This window comes from Schistocerca nitens, chromosome 5 (assembly GCF_023898315.1).
Source record: "Schistocerca nitens isolate TAMUIC-IGC-003100 chromosome 5, iqSchNite1.1, whole genome shotgun sequence".
In the NCBI taxonomy this organism is placed as follows: Eukaryota; Metazoa; Arthropoda; class Insecta; order Orthoptera; family Acrididae; genus Schistocerca; species Schistocerca nitens.
The window spans coordinates 381,915,970-381,937,902 of NC_064618.1; the positions used below are offsets into that span (position 1 = coordinate 381,915,970).

The 21,933-nt window shown below is 44.0% G+C and overlaps 1 protein-coding gene across 1 annotated transcript in view; it reads left to right on the forward strand.

The window, feature by feature from the left end:
- The first annotated feature begins 7,770 nt into the window (after positions 1 to 7,770).
- Positions 7,771 to 21,933, forward strand: part of LOC126259312 (tryptophan 5-hydroxylase 1) — a 279,275-nt gene continuing 265,112 nt past the window's right edge. Inside the window, exon 1 of the mRNA XM_049955989.1 lies at positions 7,771 to 7,883. Within this exon, the coding sequence (XP_049811946.1) occupies positions 7,782 to 7,883 (102 nt within the window). The 5' untranslated portion in view covers positions 7,771 to 7,781. The remainder of the gene's footprint in view (positions 7,884 to 21,933) is intronic.

The window sequence follows — 21,933 nt, forward strand, 5'->3', positions numbered from 1 at the left end:
TAGGCGCTACAGTCTGGAGCCGCGCGACCGTTACGGTCACAGGTTCAAATCCTGCCTTGGGCATGGATGTGTGTGATGTCCTTAGGTTAGTTAGGTTTAAGTAGTTCTAAGTTCTAGGAGACTGATGAGCTCAGAAGTTAAGTCCCATAGTGCTCAGAGCCATTTGAACCATTTTTGAAAATGTCGGAAAATATCCACATAATTGTTCTATACAGCACTTTCCTAAACTGCAACGTTATAAAACTGCAACGTTATAAAACCATCACCCTTCACATTAAGCTAGAATGTTTATATATTTTTTCTTACCAAAATGCCGAAATTCGATTGTTTATAATCTTTGACCAGAATGCAATTGAAACAGTCGGCATTAAAATTAAGATATTCAAGATGTTATGTTATTTACACCAAATCTGTTTCCTGGCTTTCCTAAAATACGGCATCCCGCATGCCTCTTCCTCAGCTGCAGTGGGCCTGTCCGACGCGGCTGGTGCATGCATTTATATGAGGTAGAGAATGGGGATGGATGGGAATCCGTGACCTGTGTTAATTCAATAGTGATGTTTTAAAATTGGTACCGGGCCGCATCACGAACCCGGAATCCATGGCCTGTGGTAATTCAACAGAGAAATTGAAAATTTGTGCCGGAACGCATCACGGACCTGGATTTACTGCATCTCATCAGCGGTTGCCTTAACCGCTTCGGCCATTCGGACACGATCCCTGACCGGCTCAAATTTCCAATTTACCGCACGCTGCAGTGCAGCGTCCCTAGTCCATTAACTCCCACTCGCAAATTATTATTCAGGTAGGAGCTCGTACGATATTAGTGCATCCGCCCTGAAACAGATGTCAACGAGCCCTCGCACTCTTACGGAAATGCGTATATAGGAGTGGTGTCCATTCTGTCGGAAATGTCAGCTTACATAATTGCATTACCACAGTGTCATGTGCGGCTAGAAGCCACGAATTACCACCCATCCCTGAGCCGTGCTGCGGCTCGCGTTGGTGCTGTTGTAGGTTTCCGTCCTCTGTTGGAGGCCAGACTGTATCGTTTAGTTGACAAGGCTACGGTTGTTTGTATTCTTCATGTGTTGACTGGCGCCACTTGGTTTCGCAATCGTTTCCTGTCTGCTAGTGACAGCAGCGGCGTTATCGATATGCAGTCACTGTGGCCCTATCTTTCGGTTGATGTCGTTGTTCTTCCGGTTCGGGGGAGTGAGCAGTTCGGTTGGGGACTCCGGAGGAGCCAAGAGGGCAGTGCGAGAACACGCCGGGACTTCTGGCAGCTCGCATGCACTGCCGGATGGAAGGGCTGTGGTCGCGAGGGTACACGACCTAGTCGCCAACCGTATCCAATAAGCTTTAAGTTGAGTGGATTTTAATCCTAGCAGTGAAACCTCCACCATTGTGAGATCTCGCGATTCTCCGGTAACTTGGCTTCGTGTTACTGGCCGCAGTGTCGTCGAGACAAAGAGCTGTGAATGGAGTGCTTGGGGAAGGCGGATCTAATTAGCTTTCCTCGACCTCTTGTTACTAATTGCTGTATTCTGTGTGTTAATATTTGTTAATTTCAACCAGCGGTATTTTTCCTGCCTGGTGGCCGCTAACGCCCCAGTGACTTGCCCTGAGCCGGTCGGTGTGGCCGTGCGGTTCTAGGCGCTTCAGTCTGGAACCGCGTGACCGCTACGGTCGCAGGTTCGAATCCTGCCTCGGGCATGGATGTGTGTGCTGTCCTTAGGTTAGTTAGGTGTAAGTAGTTCTAAGTTCTAGGGGACTGATGACCACTGATGTTAAGTCCCATAGTGCTCAGAGCCATTTGAACCATTTATTTGACTTGCCCTGGAGGTTAGTCTATGTAACGGCTGTGTACGTTTCCTCGCCTTGCCGCTGCTGTCCGATAAGGCGTGTAGTTTTGACAGTTTCCTTGATTTGTAGGTCGGTTGGTGTTTCTTCTATTCTGGTAGTAGTGGTTCCTTTCTCCTTTTGGACGCTCTAAACACAACATTCTGAGAACGTAGTGCTGACCGCCGGTTCCGGCTTTGGTGTGGTGTTCCATCGTTGCATTGGTTCAAAAATGGCTCTGAGCACTATGTGACTTAACTTCTGAGGTCATCAGTCCCCTAGAACTTAGAACTACTTAAACCTAACTAACCTAAGCACATCACACACATCCATGCCCGAGGCAGGATTCGAACCTGCGACCGTAGCGGTCGCGCGGTTCCAGACTGTAGCGCCTAGAACCGCTCGGCCACCCTCGTTGCATTGGTTATCGGACGTTAGGTAGCTTCAGCATATTATCGTTAGTCATTCGTTAGACTGCCACTAGTCTGAGTTACCATCTTGTGAAGTGAATGCAACTCTTGGCTGCCTTTCTAATTGCTCGTGAAAGTGTTTTTGACCTGACCTACTCAGAGGTCGATTCCTGGAGCACCGTCTGTGACTAGCCCTTGTGTTTTATTATTGTGTTATTATTTTATTATTGTATTACCAAGTTACCATCATTTGTCTCACCTGTTTGGTGATCACTTGCTTGTCCTTTTGAATTTACCTTGTTATTATATTTGCTGTATTATTGTATGTTTCTAATTTTTTTAATATAATTGCCATTCTTAGCGTCACAGCAAGTCTAAACGGTTGCTACTAAGTTTACTGTTATTTTGTATCACCTGCTTGATGATCAGTTGCCTGTCTTTTAAATTAACTTTTGCTGTTGCCTTGCTGTTTGACAGTATGTTTGTGAAAATTTTTTAATAATTGCCGTTCTTGGCGTTAAAGGAATTCAGCCGTAACTGTCGCTACTTGTCTTAAAATTCGAATGTGGCAATTGTATTATAGCAGTTAACCTTTAAGACCCTGGTGATTTGTTTTCAATATTTTAATAACTGTTGTTCGTACGTTGCAGCAAGTTAAAGAGTTCTTAATTTATTGCCATTAAGGCTTTCAGCCGTGAAACAATTCTTAAATTATTGCCATTAAGGCCTTCAGCCATGGTGTCGTTACTTGCCTTAAAATTTTAATTTGACAGTTGTATTTTTGCAGCGAACCTAAGACCTGGATCACTTGTCTTTAATATTTTAATAACTGTAATTGTAAGTTGCAGCAAGTTTAATCAGTTATTAATTTATTGTCATTAAGGCCTTCAGTCGTGATTCTTAAATTATTGCTGTTATATTAATTTGTTGTTGATTTTAAATAAATTGTGTGAGATTAAAAGAAAAGCCAACCAATAGTAACTGATTACGGCCCCGTCCACAACCATAACCGAATCCTGCCTTCCCTTGTCTACCACCAGGTCTCAATCCCTTCTCTTGGTTTCCCCATTTTCTACTTAATATAAATGTATGCACCAGCAGCGACATCACGAGTGGTATCCTGTAAGAGCACGACGGCTTCTTGAGGTTTGTTTCAATGCCCATGCACCAGTATCGTCACATCCAACGGGAATCAATAATTTGCGAGTAGGTGGTTAATGGGTCATGGATGATGAATGGCAGCGTGGGAAGTTGGAAGTCTGAGTCGGTCAGGGACCGTGTCCGGATGGCCGAAGCGTTAAGGAACCACTCATGAGAAGCGGTAAGTTTGGGTTCGAATCCCGGTCAGGTACAGATTTTCAATTTCGCTATTGCATAACCACAGTGCCCTGTGCGGCTGGACGCCACGAATTCTTTATTTCATGTAAATTGGGAGCACGTGTAGCTGTGTGGGCTGTCACACTATCGTTACCTGTCCTCCACTGAAATGTTATCTCATGGAAGCGGAGCCTTGAAGTTGCGCGCAGTGCTCTGGGCCTGATCGAGTAAAGTAAGTAAAGTATACGGAATATGCACAATTGGGGAATGAAGATAAGGGTTTAACATGCTGCCAACGAAGTGGTCACTAGAGACGGAGCAGAATAGCGGATAGGAAATAATAGCACATGAAGCTGGCCTTCCCAGAGGAACCGTCTAGGAATTAGTCTTAGCCTATTTAGGGCAGCTATGGAAAACCTAAATTTGGATAACCAGACGACTTTTGAACTCTGCTCCTCTTGAACGCTAGCCCAGTGTTTTAGCACTTGTGCTACCTAGCACGGTGGTTCTCTACAAGGGGGATATCGTTTGCAGTGGACAATCGAAGATCAATGCTTTTTGGATGATTTATTTCCATATTTATACAATTTATTATCCACAAGAGTCAACACAACCCATAAGCGCCAATCTGTGTGTCTCCTTATTCTTACAGCAGTAGCGGCATTGCTTAAACCAGGCTAAGGTTCAGCACGAATAAGTATTCTTATTGATGTTCCTACTATTCCCGCTCATACCTCAAATAGGAAGTATAAAGTACCAATGTCCTTATTGTTTGTTGAAAATAATCACTCTTGCGGTAAGATGGCTGAAGCTATAGATGGTAGACTGTAAATCTACTTATGAGATATTTTCTCTCTTTCCATTATTGGTCTTATATTCAATTATGATTCTAGACTGCAATTCTAGAGCCGGCCGTTGTGGCCGAGCGGTTCTAGGCGCTTCAGTCTGGAACCGCGCAACAGCTACGGTCACAGGTTCGAATCCTGCCTTGGGCATGGATGTGTGTGATGTCCTTAGGTTAGTTAGGTTTAAGTAGTTCTAAGTTCTAGGGGACTGATAACCTCAGATGTTAAGTCCCGTAGTGCTCAGAGCCATTTGACCCGTTTTTCAATTCTAGACGTGTAAGGCACCGAATAACCCCAAGACTTCAGACTTCTATCACTTCTGTGCAGCCTGTTTAAAGTTCTGAAGCGAATGATTTTGAATCGCATTTCTGCGTCTGTCGACAGGAAGATAATTAAAGGACAGTCAGGTTTTAGACCAGGGAAGTCATGTAGTAATCAGATACTTAATTTAACCTAGCACATTGAGGAAAGGTATGAAAGAAAGCAAATTACATGAGTTGTCATAATCAGCTGAAAGATCGATGAAGACACTGTCAATCATAAGAAACTAACAAAGAAGCTGTACACAACGATTAAGAAAACTACGGACTGACGAAGACTATTCAGTGTCTTCAGCAGAACAGGCGATTTTTTGTCACTCTAAATGACAAAAAGAGTCGATACAGAATGCGAAAGAATGGCCTTTCTCATGGAAGTGTGCTGGCTACAATATTGTGAAACATATATATCAATGGTCATGAGAGACAGAGCACAATGGCGGATAGGACAATGATAGCACGTGGAGCTAGACAAGTCCTTTTCAAAGGAACCATCTAGGCATTTGTCTTAGTCGATTTAGGGCAGCTATGGAAAACCTAAATTTGTATGACCAGATGGCTTTTGAACTCTGCTCCTCTTGAATGCTAACCCTGTCAACTGCGAAGATGACACAGCTGTTGCTGCTCAGGGAGCGACATTTGAAGAAGCAGCATCCAAGCGAACACTTACTCTCGAAGAACTTGCCATCTACTATGACAACAGCCAACCCGGATAAAACTCAAGTGTGCGTTCCACCTATGCAATAAGGAGGCAAAACGAAAGTTGAACATCGCCTGGAAAGGACGCAATATAACCACTGTGCCCATTCCGAATACCTCGGCTTAATGTTGGATCGCGCCTTAACCCTCAAACAATGTATGAAAGCAGACATAAGTTATTAACAAGGAACAAACACCATATGGTCCCAGCAGTCTACCATATCCGCATTTGCTCTGTGTTTCTCTGCTGCGTAATACGCACACCAATGTGGTGGAGGAATTCTGCACATGCTGCCCAAGTCGATGTGGCTGTTCAAGGGAGAGGCCGCACAATACCAGCCAACAAGATATTTCCATTCATGGGAGTGGCAGCAGAGAAGGAAAATAAGAGGCAAGAAACAGATCCAGGGCATGTTTTGTTCAAAACTCAACACCTATCTATCACGAGTGAAAGCCAGAACAAGCTTCCTACTTACAGCTGCTCCAATTCCAAGTTCATCAGAAGTCCGCCGAACTGAGCTGTGAAGATCAAAGTCTGCTGGCGGATTATCGACAGCAAAAGAGAGGCTGCCATTAGGCTACCATCTCCGTCAGGGGAGCAGGAACATCAACAGGTTGAGAACGGGGGTGACAAGGTGCAAGACTAACTTGAAGTGGATGATGATGAATATTATGAATGTGGGGCAAGGCAGGACGCTGAACATTCGTTGGTCTGCTGTAACCTGAGAGAACACTTGTTTGCAGCTAATAACAGTGCCATTGTGGTTGTTGAACAATGGGCTCAAAGAGTCCAATTATCTGTAGTTAATAATTGATTGTAGTTTTTATTGTACTGTATTTTAGTGTTCTTTGGAGTCGAATAAATAAATAAAAGTTTCATCTGCTTGTCTTTGTCCTCGCTAAACCCTGTATTCATGGTCACAAAGGTCCCCGGATCTCTCCCCAACTGAGAATATTTGGAGCATTATGGTCATCTCGGGAATTTGACGATCTAACGCGCTAACTGGACAGAATTTGCCGTGATATCCTTCAGGTGTATCAATCAGCACCAAGCCGAAAAACAGGTTGTACAAGGGGCAGAGGTGGACCAACGCGCCATTGACTAATTTGTGAAGCTCTTTGTCTTCAATAAATCATAGAATTTTTCTTAAATTGTAACCATTGATTGTCTTCAAAATGGTTCTAATGGCTCTGAGCACTATGGGACTTAACTTCTGAGGTCATCAGTCCCCTAGAACTTAGAACTACTTAAACCTAACTAACCTAAGGACATCATATACATCCATGCCCGAGGCAGGATTCGAACCTGCGACCGTAGAGTTCGCGCGGTTCCAGACTGTAGCGCCTAGAACCGCTCGGCCACCCCGGCCGGCATTGATTGTCTGCTCATGTACATGTGCCGATTTCCATCCCATTCTGGTAGTTCCTTCGTGGTGTAACTTTTAGTTTTTACACTGGATTATTCTAGCTCAGTTCGGCTCGGTGCCTAGCCAGATTAAAGCCAATGTTGCTGAGAGGCATCAGCTCTGTGTACTGAATTTCGCACTTAACGGATTTAATCGTATTATACTGTGCATACACAATAATCAAAATTTTATGCGTTGCTATCCTACATTATGTTACACTTTTAATAAATGCCGTGTGGATAGGGCCTCCCGTCGGGTAGACCGTTCGCCTGGTGCAAGTCTTTAGAGTTGACGCCACTTCGGCGACTTGCGTGTCGATGGGGATGAAATGATGATAGTAAGGACAATACCACACCCAGTCCCTGAACGGAGTTAATCTCCGACCCAGCCGGGAATCGAACCGGGGCCGTTAGGTATGAGATTCCGTCGCGCTGACCACTCAGCTACCAGGGGTGGACACACTTTTAATAAGCGCCATTGATAAATGTACGTATTACCGCAGGAAAAATGACGAAACTTTAATGCAGTCGTGGTTTAGAGCACGAAAAAGGTAATTAAAATCAAGAAGTTGAGAAGTATTTCGGGCGCCGTCTCCGCATTGGCAGTCAAAGATAGCGGCCGTCGTTGGTACTTTTGCGCTTACCAGAAGTGGCAGGAGGCTGCAAGGAAGTGAATGAATTAGCTATCGAACCGAGGGCCCGTCCATCCATTGAGTGAAGCGGCGGGAGATGAGAAGCAGCACACTTGCAATCCGCGAGAACAAAGCGGCCGCGTGGCGCCCGTAGTGGGGGTGAGTAGCGAGGGCCGGGGGGATGAGGGGAGCGAGGGTGGCAGGCGGCGGGCGGCGGGCGGCGGGCGGCGGCGGTTGCGGGGGCGGCGCGGCCGGCCTTTAAAGGCAGCCGCGCTGCGCGCCGGCGGCGCCAGTGCAGCGTCCGCCAGTCCGCCATGAGCGCCTCGGGCAAGGGTCTGCTGGGCCTGTGGCTGTACCGCTCCGCCGGCGGCCAGTGGGCGCTGAAGGAGGGTCCGCCCGTCACCGCGCGGCTACAGGTACTCCACTAGCGTCAGTAGCGCGCCTGACGTAGTCGACTCGTTTCCAAATCGTTTTGCTGTCGTCTCACTGTCAGTCAGATGGGCAACTGCCAGAAACCGAGCCAGTTTTAATAAACGTCAGCAATATATTTGAATAACATTCTTTTTGGCCTCAGTAGGCGTCATTTTAAAACTAGAACCGATATTTCGACTGTCTTTCCAGAGTTTCTCTTCTTGGCGACTACATTCCATTTGGTCTCCCTGAAAATGACAGCGGCAAAAACGGTAGAAACGTCGGTATTAATAGCGGTATCAATATCAAAATGACGCAGCCTAATGGACTAAGGGATTTTAGGGAAATACATTTATATTGTTTACTTTAGCTCACTCACTTTAGTCTCCCTAGAGATGACCGCTGCAAAGGTGGTCGAAACTTATGCTTTAATAGCGGTTTTCCTTCCAAAATGACTCGTCCTCATGCCCGTGACAATTCTAGTGCAATTCATTTACACAGTTTAATAAAACTGACTCAGTTTAGTGCTCCTGAAGAAGACCGCTGCAAATACGGTCCAATGTCTAGCTGGTTAGTGGTTTTTTGTTTCGAAACGACTCTGCCTCATATCTAAAGAAATCAAATTCATTTACATACTTTACTAAAATTAAATCAGTTTAGTCTCCCTAAGGAGGATCGCTGTAAAGACGGTCGAAACGCCGCTATTAGTACTGGTTTCTGTTTCAAAATAACTCACCCTAATGCCCCAAAGAATTTTATTCAAATACATTTACATCTTTAGTGAAACTGGATCAGTTTAGTCTCCCTGAAGAGCTCCGCTTCAAAAAATTTCCATTTTATTGTGGCAGGGAGCTACATCAAGCAGTTTCGAATTATTTCAGAATAAAAGCGGGCAGCGACTGAATAAACTTGTATTGGAATATGCCACGTCATTTAAAACTGTAACCATTATTAAAACCGAATTTCGACCTATGTTAGAATGAAAAGAGTCTTGGTTGCGAGGTTATGTAATGTCAATGACGCATTTCACACTTTTTGGGCACCATCAGATTGTGTAGAAGTAGCCGGATATGAAACCTATCCGTCATAAAGCTATACAAAATCGAAAATGTCGCTGTTTCGTCCATTTTCCATTTTGTGCGTCTTTATGAAGGATGGGTTTCGTATCCAGGTACTTTGTATCATCTGATGATGCCCCAAAGGGTGAAACGCGTCGTTTAAATTAAATAACTTCACAACCAAGATTGTTTTTACTCTGAAATAGGTCGAACCACGGTTTTAATAATGGTTATAATGGTTATAGTTTCAAAATGACGCGAGGGAAGCCGGCCGAAGTGGCCGTGTGGTTAAAGGCGCTGCAGTCTGGAACCGCAAGACCGCTACGGTCGCAGGTTCGAATCCTGCCTCGGGCATGGATGTTTGTGATGTCCTTAGGTTAGTTAGGTTTAACTAGTTCTAAGTTCTAGGGGACTAATGACCTCAGCAGTTGAGTCCCATAGTGCTCAGAGCCATTTTTGACGCGAGGGATTTTCCTAAAGATGTTTACTGAACTTGACACGGCTCATGGAACACATTTCGCATTCATATACGTATAACTGGAATTTTACTTACGAAGCCGGTTTGATAATTTTAGTAGATCTGAAACAATACAGTGAATCTATTTTGCAAGTTCATCTCCGTCGATGTCAATTCATTTAGTCCAATTTTCTTAAAAATTCAATTTTTACTCCTTCGACAAAGGAAGTTGCTTCGAACAGTAGCGTAATACTCATTTACAGCACAGAAAACTCTCACATCGAAAATTTCTTCCCTACAAACGTTATGGTGGTCCGTTGCAAAGTTAGATGAAAAGTCAGTTTTAATATCGGTTTTACTTTATAAACTTATGCGGCCTATTGCTCGAAAAAGTTGTTTCAAATTTTTACTGGTGGTGGACGCTTTTACACTGGTAGAAATTTAATTTAATCGTGCGGACTAGTACGGTAAAAATACATCGTGATGTCCGTCGAAGTTAGTTCGGCTGGTCCAGTCATCATATGCTCTTTTTCCCACTACGAAGAAATTTGCTCTCCAACTTCGGCTTATTAATCGTTTGCAAGAACAAATAACACGTTACAATGAAAATTATTCCTTCCAAATTTTCCAATAGTGTAAAGTGTGAAGTTAGTGCTAGTAAGGACCTCCTTTGAAGCACAGGTGGTGTTGTTTTGCAATCCCGACGACTGATCTGTGCAAAGCCCAATTGTCGTGCTGCAATGATATTTCAGTTGTCTACACATGCGGCCTGATAACATTGCTTACTAGGAGCTGGTCACTGGTTTTTTTTTTTTTTATGGTCTTAAAGATGTCTAAGAAGTCGCCATCTCTCCACCCATCACAAACGACAAATTTACTTCTTCAATTTTTTTAATGACCTTTCGCTTCCAACAACGTATTTTTTACAATGCAGGTTTGTCTCTGGGATGTACAAGTGAATCCACATTTCGTTTCAGCCATAGAACGACGACTTTCCCCGAATGTTGTTGATCAGTCGCACATTCAAATATCCAGAGCTTGATTCTAGATACCACAATTACTAAAATTTTCCAGTTTATTAAGTCTTACAGGTTTTCTAGATAAACCCAACGTTTCGTCACCGTCTGAGGAGGACGTCATGAGGTAGTGGCTACATCCAGTCAGCAGCAGGCCACAGTGTGCAGGTTATTCTCCCCCCCCCCCCCTCGCTTTCCCCAGTCTCCTACCTAGTCACTCTTCCATAGAATATGTCCTCGGAGGCTGGGAAGGAAGTTGGATTTATCACGAAAATCCATTCCCTCCCAGCTCAATAGTAATAGGTGCAAAAGGTGTGATATTTCTGGCTTGAAAAGTTATATTTTACAGTTTAGGTCATTACCTATGGAGATAAGATGTTCGCTATGCGTACCACGACAACCACCTCTCTACGCGGTTAAGGCGCTCAGTCTGGAACCGCGCGACTGCTACGATCGCAGGTTCGAATCCCGCCTCGGGCATGGATGTGTGTGATGTCCTTAGGTTAGTTAGGTTTAAGTAGTTCTGAGTTCTAGGGGACTGATGACCACAGAAGTTAAGTCCCATAGTGCTCGGAGCCATTTTGAACCACCTCTCTAACCTAAATTTAGTCTGTCAAGAAAGCATATTTTCAATGAAAATTTATTTATGACTTTTTGAAATAAAATCCTTACTATTCATGTCACAACAACAATCTCACTGATCGAAATGTGATGACCTGTCACAAAAATATTATTTCCAATGAAAATTTGTTAAGAAGAACGCTATAGTCCGGAGTCCGGAAAGCGTCAATTTCGTAACGCTTCTGCTGTCAAGCCTAATTTCACTCTTTCAGTAACAAACACAATTTAATAAAAATATTTACCCACGCACGAAAGCTCATCTCTTCATTTTCCATGAAGCGTGCAATACCGATCAATTATATCGATTGCGCAACGAACAATTAGTTGAGCGACGTAGATATTTCAGGGTTTAAACAATATAGCAACAGGAATTCCGATTATCAACAGTCACGACACTTAGCAGGTTTCCGGTATTTTATGTGCATTAATCAAACTTAGCAAATAGTGATTAACCCAACCAGAATCTTCAATATTGTTGTCAATGGATATCCGTTAACTGAAGGAAAAGTTGCACCGGGCGTACCTCAAGGCATTGTGTTAATATCGTACATGTAAAATATCTTTCGGATAATATGTACTACTCAGTATCCGTGGACGTTCGCGTCGTTGGAAAATTAATACGACATGCAAGTAGTCATGCAACAGATTTATCGCTTAGTTTAATTTTAGATGCCGCTCATCTACATTTGCATGTGTACTACGGAAGCCACATTACGGGTTGATATGCACGGTACTTTTTTGTACCAATGACACTGCCCCCTATCCTGTTCCACTCGGCAAAGGTCCGCAGGAAGAACGTTCGTTGGGAAGCCTTCGCATATGCTCATGCCTGTCCCATTTTACCTTCGGGGTCTTTCCACGAGATATACGTGGAAGGTTCCAATATATCAGTGGACTCTTCTAGAGAAGTACTCTCTCGAAATTTTAACATTAAACCACACAATGGTGCACGACGCCTCTCTTGAGTGTCTGCCACTGGAATTTGGTTGAGCATCTCCGTGACGCTTTCGCGTTTATCAGATGAACCAGTAAAGAAAAGCGCCATTCTTCCCTCAGCGGCAAAATGCTCCTATCGGAGCACAAAAAAGGCGGATAAGCTCCTGTTTAAAAAGCTGTGAGAAACGTGGGGTACCAGCTGTCTCGTTCTACCTTCCCTAACACCTCTAAAATTTTTCACAAAAATTCTGGCATGCGACCATAGTCGCGCTCTTTTTAGCGTGCAGCTCACCTCTTACTCCTACAAGCTCCCCTAACTGCACCTCGCTCACATTCACACGTCTGTGTAAGTTACTCACACGCATCCACACTCACTTGCCCGTTTTCTCACTCAGTCATTCAGCCCAACTCAGTATCGTTTTCTCTTTGTGTCTCTCTGTTTCCTGTCTCACAGCCATATTCTCCTTCGTCCTGTCCTACTGCTACTGTTTCCTCTTACTGTCACTGTCTCCCTCTTTTTTTTAATGCTACTACCTAATTCAGTCCTTCCAAATGCTGCTGTCTCTTCTCTTCCTTCCTCGTTGTCAGTGTCATAGATTATCTTTCATTATCACTGGCTCTCACCCACTTACACTTTCTCCTTCTTTTTATTACTCTCCCTCTGACGCTGTCTCCTTCGCTTTTTCTCTAGCACTGTTCTGTCATTATCAACTATATTCCACTACCACTGTGCCCCTCGTTTTCTCTCACACTGTCACCGTCTCCTTCGCTCTTTCTGTATAGCAACCACTGTCTACTACCTTCCACTAATACTCATTTTTTACCACTGCCACTACCCCTTTGTCTGTCAGTATGAAAAAGTGCGAATATGTTCCCAGGCTAAAATTTTTGAGAAAATTTTTAAAGGTGTTGAGAAAAAATGAGGCAGTTTCATTCAGTCTTTGAAACAGGGGCATATTCGCCTTTTTTGTGCTCTTTTTAAAGGTGTTGAGAAAAAATGAGGCAGTTTCATTCAGTCTTTGAAACAGGGGCATATTCGCCTTTTTTGTGCTCTTATACGAGCATTTTTCCGCTGGTTTTCTTATCTTCCCTGCCACAGCAGGTCACGTAACTCATATGAGAAGAACTTTATGCGTCAGTAAAATTTTGTTGATTTACTTAAGTTGGATTGAAATAATGCAAAACTAATTTTACACTCCAGACCGGGTTTCAAATGCACAAAAAAAGTCATATGCTTTAATACACACAGAACCGCAGAACGCTTCTGATGATAAAAGAGACAATTTACAGCCTACTTCTCCGTTCTGCATCACTATATAAACTACTTCTTCGCCTCACACCGGGTTTTATGTGCATATTTTACGTGTACAATCAGGGTAACTTTGAACTTCTGTATCTCGGAAACGGATAAAGATATCAGGAAAAGATGATATTAGATTGACGAGTAATAGTCATGTATAGATTCAACGAATAATTTGTAGGCTACCTTCTTCGTGGGGTGACGACACTTCCTAAGGATTCTTCCAATGAATCTGTCGGGCATCTATGTTACCTGTAATTGGTTTTATGCTTGCGAGATCCCCCTCACTCCCCTCTGTCCCTCTCCTTCTCTCTCTTTCGATTGATACACTGAAGAGCCAAAGGAAGTGGTACACCTGACTAATATCGTGTAGGACACCCGCGAGTACGCAGAAGTGCCGCAACTCGCCATGGCATGGACTCGACTAATGTCTGAAGTAGTGATGGTGAGAAATGACACCATGAATCCTACAAGGCTGTCCACAAATCCGCAAGAGTACAAGGAGGTGGATATTTCTTCTGAACAGCACGTTGCAAGGTATCCCAGATAAGCTCAATAATGTTTATGTTTGAGGAGTTTGGTGGCAGGTGGAAGTGTTTAAATTCCGAAGAATGTTCCTAGAGCCATTCTATATCAATTCTGGGCGTGGGGGGTGTCTTATTGTCTTGCTGGAATTGCCCAAGTCCGCCGGAATGCACAATGGACACAAATGGATGCAAGTGATCAGACAAGATGCTTACATATGTGTCACCTGTCAGAGTCGCATCTAGACGTATCAGAGGTCCCATATCACTCCAACTGCATACGTCCACCATTTCAGAGCCTCCACTAGCTTCAACAATCCCCTGCTGCCACGCAGGGTCCATGGATACACGTCCATCCACTCGATACAATTCGAAACGAGATTCCTCCGACCTGGAAACAAGTATCCAGTCATCAACAGTCCAATGTCGGTGTTGACGAGCCCAGGCGAGGCGTAAATTTTTGTGCCTTGCAGTCATCAATGGTACACAAGTGGACGTTCGCCTCCGAAAGCCCATATCGACTACGTTTCGTTGAATAGTTCGCACGCTGACACTTGTTGATGGCCCTGCATTGAAATCTGCGGCAATTTACAAAAGGGTTGCACTTCTGTCACGTTGAACGGTTCTCTTCAGTTGTCGTTGGTCTTGTTCTTGCAGGATCTTTTTCCGGCCGCAGCGATGTCTTAGATTTGATGTTTTACCGGATTCCTGATATGCATGGTACACTCATGAAATGGTTGTAAGGGAAAATGTCCGCTTCATCGCTACCTCGGAGATGCTGTGTCCCATCACTCGTGCGCCGACTATAACAGCATGTTCAAACTGTCATTGTAGCAGCAGTAACCGATCTAACAACTGCGCCAGACAAATGCTGCCATATTTAGGCGTTGCCGACCGCAGCGCCGTATTCTGCCTGTTTTCATATCTCTGTCTTTCAATACGGATTCGTATACCAGTGTCTTCGGCACTTCAGTGTAAAATTAATTTTAAAAGTTCCAATCAAAAGAGCAGAGAGGCGGGTAAATCTGGAAACTAATAGAAATTTTGGCTCGAACAAATACCTAAGGGATGATTAGAAGTGGTTCCACTTATCATTCTTTGGTCAACTTGGCTGTAGAGTAGTTAGATTTTTTCTGACTTCCCTAGCAATTGATCAGAAATACAAAATGTGGTACAATTTGCAAGTAAATAAAGCAGCATAGTTAACAAGTTGATGACTGAAATCGAACAATTTTTATTTTAATCTATAAAACTGAATTCATTTACGATTATCGGTCTCAAAATGAAAGAAATAAAATAAAAGCAGTTTTGACATGAACAATTCGTCAGCAAGTTCATATGCGCGTGTTGTAAAGCTAGCAATAGATCTGTTCACACAGCGAACTCCTGTACAAAGCAATAATCAAACGTGAGCTCTCAGTTTCAAAGTCCGAACTTCATGAAAATCGGAAATTTATGTTTATTAAATGATTGTGTAGTCAGTGAAAATAGGCAATAAAATTGTCCATTAATAACCATTTAACTTACTGGCAGATCAGAACTGTGTGGCGGACCAGGAATCGAAACTGCGACCTTTGCCTTTCGCAGGTAAGTGTTCTACCGACAGAGCTATCGAAGCATGAATCACGACTCTCCTTCACAGCTTTACTCTCGCCAGTACGTCATCTCCTACACTTCACAGAAGTTCTCGTGCATACCTTGCAGGAATAGCATTCCTGGAAGAAGGAATATTGCGGAGACATGGCTTAGCCACAGCGTGGGGATTATATTCAGAATGGATTTTCGCTTTGCAGTGGAGTCTGCGCTGTTGTGAGACTTACTAGCAGATTAAAACTGCTCCCAAATTCGAATCATGGTCCGGCACTCAGTTTTAATCTGCCAGGAAGTTCCACATCATATATGAACGCACATTCAGCTGCAGAGTGAAAATTCATTCTGAAAAAAAATAAAAACTATCTGTTTAGTTTCTCATTAAGCTACCAATTCGCTGGCTTTTAGCTCGCAATTTAAACAGGCTTTATTTAGTTCACTGCAGCGCGTCGCGACACACCGAGAAACGTAATGCTTCAGCTCGCTAACACCCAACGAAAGGTAAATTTCTCGCAGTATCCGAACAGCTATCACCTTAGAATGATGAATTAAGATAAAGGCTGAAACATAGCGTAAAATTTAAGTCTTTCAATTCGGCAACGCCAAAATTGCAGCACAAAAATCCCTCTCCAGCGCTGCCTATTGACGAACTGCAACCACAAGTGACAAAGAGATCACGGCAAGTCCCATAAACCGATTTCGTAAGAACTTCGTTTAATGGAAGAAGGGTCAAAGTAAGCAAACACATGTTTCGGCTTGTCCGTAGATACTCGACAGTTTCTGAGAAAACGACGCACAAAGTTCCCGAAACATTTTAGATGCCTTTTATGGCACTTGAGTATAACTGGCGCGTTGGTAGCTGGGTAGCATGGCAGTTTCTCATTTTTGTGCTCCATGTTCGGAACCCGACTATTGTTCTTTTTTTCGTTTATTTACCTATTTCCACTGAAGGTTAGTAGATAAACGTTTCTTATGAAATTAGGGGATACATGAGTGTTATAAAGATTGTAAAATTGCAACTAGGTTTCACAATAGGTGTCACACATTTATTACATAATATATGTATGTATGGTCCTTTGCTGTCTGTTCGCTTTGAGAACTAATTCAAGAACTATTTGTCTCCTTACTGACTCCATCAAGATGGTGAAATCAGCTGGGTAGATTGAATACAAGACCCTCCTTGCTGGATTTCAGAAAGACGGGTATACTTGCTGACCTATTGAAATGCTCTCTTCCGGAAAGAGTACCCAACACCGCCATTATTACTGACAAGATGCACGAGAGGAATTTTACTGGAAACAATTTCAAAATTTTCTCATTCATTTATTGTTGTACACATTTGTGTACAAAAGCAATAATCGGGTTTCGAACACGGGGCGTAAAATTGTGAATTCGCGGGGCTAGCTACAGTGTCATCACTGCCACAGAGCTAATCAGCTGCTAAAAAAAGCACATAAATTGCATCCAAAAGCTTGACCGTCGTTTTCTCAGAAACGGTCGAGTATCTATGGATACGTAAACACGTGTTCACTTATTTTGACCTCCCTTCCGCTGTGTGAAGTTTCTGGGAAATCGGGTTATGGAACTTGCTGTGTTCTTGTCGTGAGTCACAAAAGACCCCACAGCACTGGCATGCTTTGCGTCGTTGATTTCACACTGCCAAGATTGTTTCAAGGAATCTGCTCTTACGGTACATAGGAAAATCCTTTAAAAATAGACTGTTCAAATAAATTTAGTATTGCTATTAAACACATTGAATACTGAAAATTCACTAAGGCAGGAAAAGGGTAAAGCAAGTTCCTACACTATGCTGACTTCATAATAGATGATACTGTGGAGGATTGGATATTCTGGCTAAATTTGCCTAAATGTAAAATTATTTTTTGTTTTTAAGCTTAAAACTACACTCCTGGAAATGGAAAAAAGAACACATTGACACCGGTGTGTCAGACCCACCATACTTGCTCCGGACACTGCGAGAGGGCTGTACAAGCAATGATCACACGCACGGCACAGCGGACACACCAGGAACCGCGGTGTTGGCCGTCGAATGGCGCTAGCTGCGCAGCATTTGTGCACCGCCGCCGTCAGTGTCAGCCAGTTTGCCGTGGCATACGGAGCTCCATCGCAGTCTTTAACACTGGTAGCATGCCGCGACAGCGTGGACGTGAACCGTATGTGCAGTTGACGGACTTTGAGCGAGGGCGTATAGTGGGCATGCGGGAGGCCGGGTGGACGTACCGCCGAATTGCTCAACACGTGGGGCGTGAGGTCTCCACAGTACATCGATGTTGTCGCCAGTGGTCGGCGGAAGGTGCACGTGCCCGTCGACCTGGGACCGGACCGCAGCGACGCACGGATGCACGCCAAGACCGTAGGATCCTACGCAGTGCCGTAGGGGACCGCACCGCCACTTCCCAGCAAATTAGGGACACTGTTGCTCCTGGGGTATCGGCGAGGACCATTCGCAACCGTCTCCATGAAGCTGGCCTACGGTCCCGCACACCGTTAGGCCGTCTTCCGCTCACGCCCCAACATCGTGCAGCCCGCCTCCAGTGGTGTCGCGACAGGCGTGAATGGAGGGACGAATGGAGACGTGTCGTCTTCAGCGATGAGAGTCGCTTCTGCCTTGGTGCCAATGATGGTCGTATGCGTGTTTGGCGCCGTGCAGGTGAGCGCCACAATCAGGACTGCATACGACCGAGGCACACAGGGCCAACACCCGGCATCATGGTGTGGGGAGCGATCTCCTACACTGGCCGTACACCACTGGTGATCGTCGAGGGGACACTGAATAGTGCACGGTACATCCAAACCGTCATCGAACTCATCGTTCTACCATTCCTAGACCGGCAAGGGAACTTGCTGTTCCAACAGGACAATGCACGTCCGCATGTATCCCGTGCCACCCAACGTGCTCTAGAAGGTGTAAGTCAACTACCCTGGCCAGCATGATCTCCGGATCTGTCCCCCATTGAGCATGTTTGGGACTGGATGAAGCGTCGTCTCACGCGGTCTGCACGTCCAGCACGAACGCTGGTCCGAGGCGCCAGGTGGAAATGGCATGGCAAGCCGTTCCACAGGACTACATCCAGCATCTCTACGATCGTCTCCATGGGAGAATAGCAGCTTGCATTGCTGCGAAAGGTGGATATACACTGTACTAGTGCCGACATTGTGCATGCTCTGTTGCCTGTGTCTATGTGCCTGTGGTTCTGTCAGTTTGATCATGTGATGTATCTGACCCCAGGAATGTGTGAATAAAGTTTCCCCTTGTTGGGACAATGAATTCACGGTGTTCTTATTTCAATTTCCAGGAGTGTATTTACTGGATTAAAGCTTAGCGCTCGCAGGTTACAGTTTAAGCAAGTATATTTCATCTACCAACTCGTTAATTTGTTAAGGAAATTAGGGTAAATGACAATTATTAATACCGCTGTAAACTGCATAATTTTTGGCATATAAAAACTTCCCAAACGGCGATTGACTCGTCTCATTGACGCGCTCAGCTTGGTAGCTTTGGAATCAACGTAGCGTTACTGGATGGTGTGACGCGAAATTTCCATGATTTCTACGTAGACATATTTTATTTCAGTGATCATTCTCGCCATAACACCCGTTTCGTTCTGTGCATGCGTGTGTGACGTGTAACGGCTGTAGGGAGATCCACCATGTGCTGACTGACTCTCGCACCTTGCTGTTTACCTGGTAGCCAGGAGCTGTGCTTGAGCTGTGCCGCTTATGCTATCACCACCCCTTCTTTGCATCTGCCCTATTTCCTCTGTTAGTCCTATCTAATATGGATCCCTTAATGACGAGCATTGTTCAATGTCTAATGAGTGTTTCGTAACCCAATTTATTTCTTGGCGGATTACATTTTCTGAGCAATCTTCCAATGAATATCAGTCTTGGGTCTGTCTCACTTGCGATTAATTTTGTGTGGTCGTTCTACTTCAGATCGTACCGTACGCATATTCTTAGATATTTTATGGAAGTAACTGCTTCCAGTGATGGTTCTGCAGTTGTGTAATTATACGATAAAGGGTCTTTCTGTCTGTGTATTCGCAATACCATACATCTGTTTACGCCTAGTGTCGATTGCCACCTCCAGCAGCAAGCGTCGATCCTTTGCAGGTACTTCTGCGTTTCACTACAATTTTCTAGCACTGCGACTTCACTGTATACAACAGTATCATTCGCGAAAAGCCTCATGGAAATTCCGACGTTATTCACTAGGTCAGTTACGTATATAGTGAAAAGTAATGATCCTATAACATTTTCTGAGGATATATCGAAGTTAATTTTACGTCTGACGATTTCTCTCCTTTGAGAAAGACATTTTGTGTTTCTTTTGGTAGAAACTCTTCAATCCAACCACACAGTTGGTCTCATATTCCGTACTCTCCTACTTCGTTCATTAGGCGGCATTGTGGAACTGTATCGAATGCCTTCCGGAAGTGAAGGAATACGGCATCCACCCGAGTGCCTGTATGTACTGCTTTCTGTGTCCGTGGACAGACAGACCGAGCTGTGTTTCACGCGGCCATTTGTTTTCGTAACTCGTATTGGTCCCTACAGAGAAGATTTTCGGCCTCCAAAAACGTACAATTTCAAAATTCTACGACTGACAGACGTCAGAAATATAGCCCCATATTTCCGCGCGTCTGTTCGACGACGATTATTGGAAACAGGGTTCTTGAAAACGGATATTACCTGTGCTTTTTTTTCCAATCATCAGGAACACTTCGCTCCGCCAGTGACTTGCGATACACCACTGCTAGAAGAGGGACAAGTTCTTTCGCATACTCTGTGCTGAAACGTATTGGTATCTCGTCAGACCCAGTGACCTTCCCTCTGTTCGGCGATTTCAGTTACTTTTCTCTACCGTGGACATTTATTTCGATATCAGTCGTTTCGTTGTTTGTGCGACGATTTAAAGCAGGCACTACAGTGCGATCGTCCGCTGTGAACCAGTTTCGGAAAAAGACGTTTTGTATTTCGGCATTTTCTCTGTCGCCCTCCGTTTCGATGCCATTATGCTCACGAGTGTCTAGACTAAAGACTTCCATTTGTTTACTGATTTAACATCAGAACAAAAATTCTTTGGATTTTCCGTCGAGTAGGTAGACAGAATTCATCGAACGCTTCATTTATGTCTCTCCTCACTTTAATTTTGCCTTCGTTAAATTTTTATTTGTCTGTGAGGCTTTGAATACGTTTAAATTTGCTTTCGTACCTGTTTTCTAACATGGCAGTTGAATCACGACGAGTATTTTCCACCACTCATAATTTTTCTCGGCACATACTTGTATAAAGCGTATTGTACGATGATCTTGATATTCGTGCATTGATACTCGACGTTGTTAGTACTGGAGAAGAAATTTTCGTGGTGACCGCTCAGGTTATCAGAAATCTGTTTGTTGTCGCTCTTGCTAAACAGAAAGAACTTGCATCCTTTCTTTGTATTCCTAGTTACAGCTGTATTCAGTGATGCTGTAACGGTCTTATGACCACTTATTCCTTGCTTTACGCTGAGTCGAAAAGTTCCGGTCTGTTTGTCACTAGCAGGTCTAAGATGTTATTTTCACGAATCGTTTCACAGATAAAATCACTTAAAACATTTTCACCTCATTCTTTCTTACAACCCCTCCTAATCACTGGAGTCTCCCACTCTACATCTGGTAAATAGGAACTCTTCAATCCAATCACGCTCGCATTTTGTTCAAATTCTTTCGCTTATTCTATGTAGAATCACATAGTTACCGTGTAAGGCCAGTCGCCTTTCCTCTGTTGAGCGATTTTAGGTGATTCTCCTTCCAGCAGTCACTTGTTACGATATACATCATTTAGATGTTCCTTACAGGAACAAGTAGGCACCGTAATACGAGCTTTCTTACTACAATAATTTTGAAAAAAGACTTCGACCTTCTCTCTTTCATTCTCCGTTTAGATGCCATTATGGTCACAGAGTGGACACATGGTTTTGATCCATGTACTATTTTAACGCAAGACCAATTTTTTTGGGGATTTTGATTAGACCAGTAGACAGAACATTACTTTGGGGCTCATTGAATGCATCACGTTTCACTTTCTTTAATTTTGGTTTCGTTCTGCATTTGTTTGACAAGAAGACTTCGGCTACGTTTCAGTCCGCAGTGACGCTCTGTTTGCTGCGAAGCAAGTTTGTAACACGGTTGACGAACGATCAATACACTAAGCAGATTCAGAAGGATGTAGGTTGCAGTAGGTACTGGGAGATGAAGAAGCTTGCACAGGATAGAGTAGCATGGAGAGCTGCATCAAACCAGTCTCAGGACTGAAGACCACAACAACAACAACAATTGACGAACTACGACGGTTCATTCCCGCCCGTCACAGCTTTGCTCGGCACATATCGTCCAAAGCGTATTTTGCAATAATTTTGGACTTCTTCCACTTATAGTCAACATTTTCAGTTTCAGAGATGAACATTGATAAGTAGGCATGTCTCCTTGCTGCTGACTTTTAGCAGTCGAGGAAAGTTCTCCCTTGGAAAATAAACGGATGCTAACAG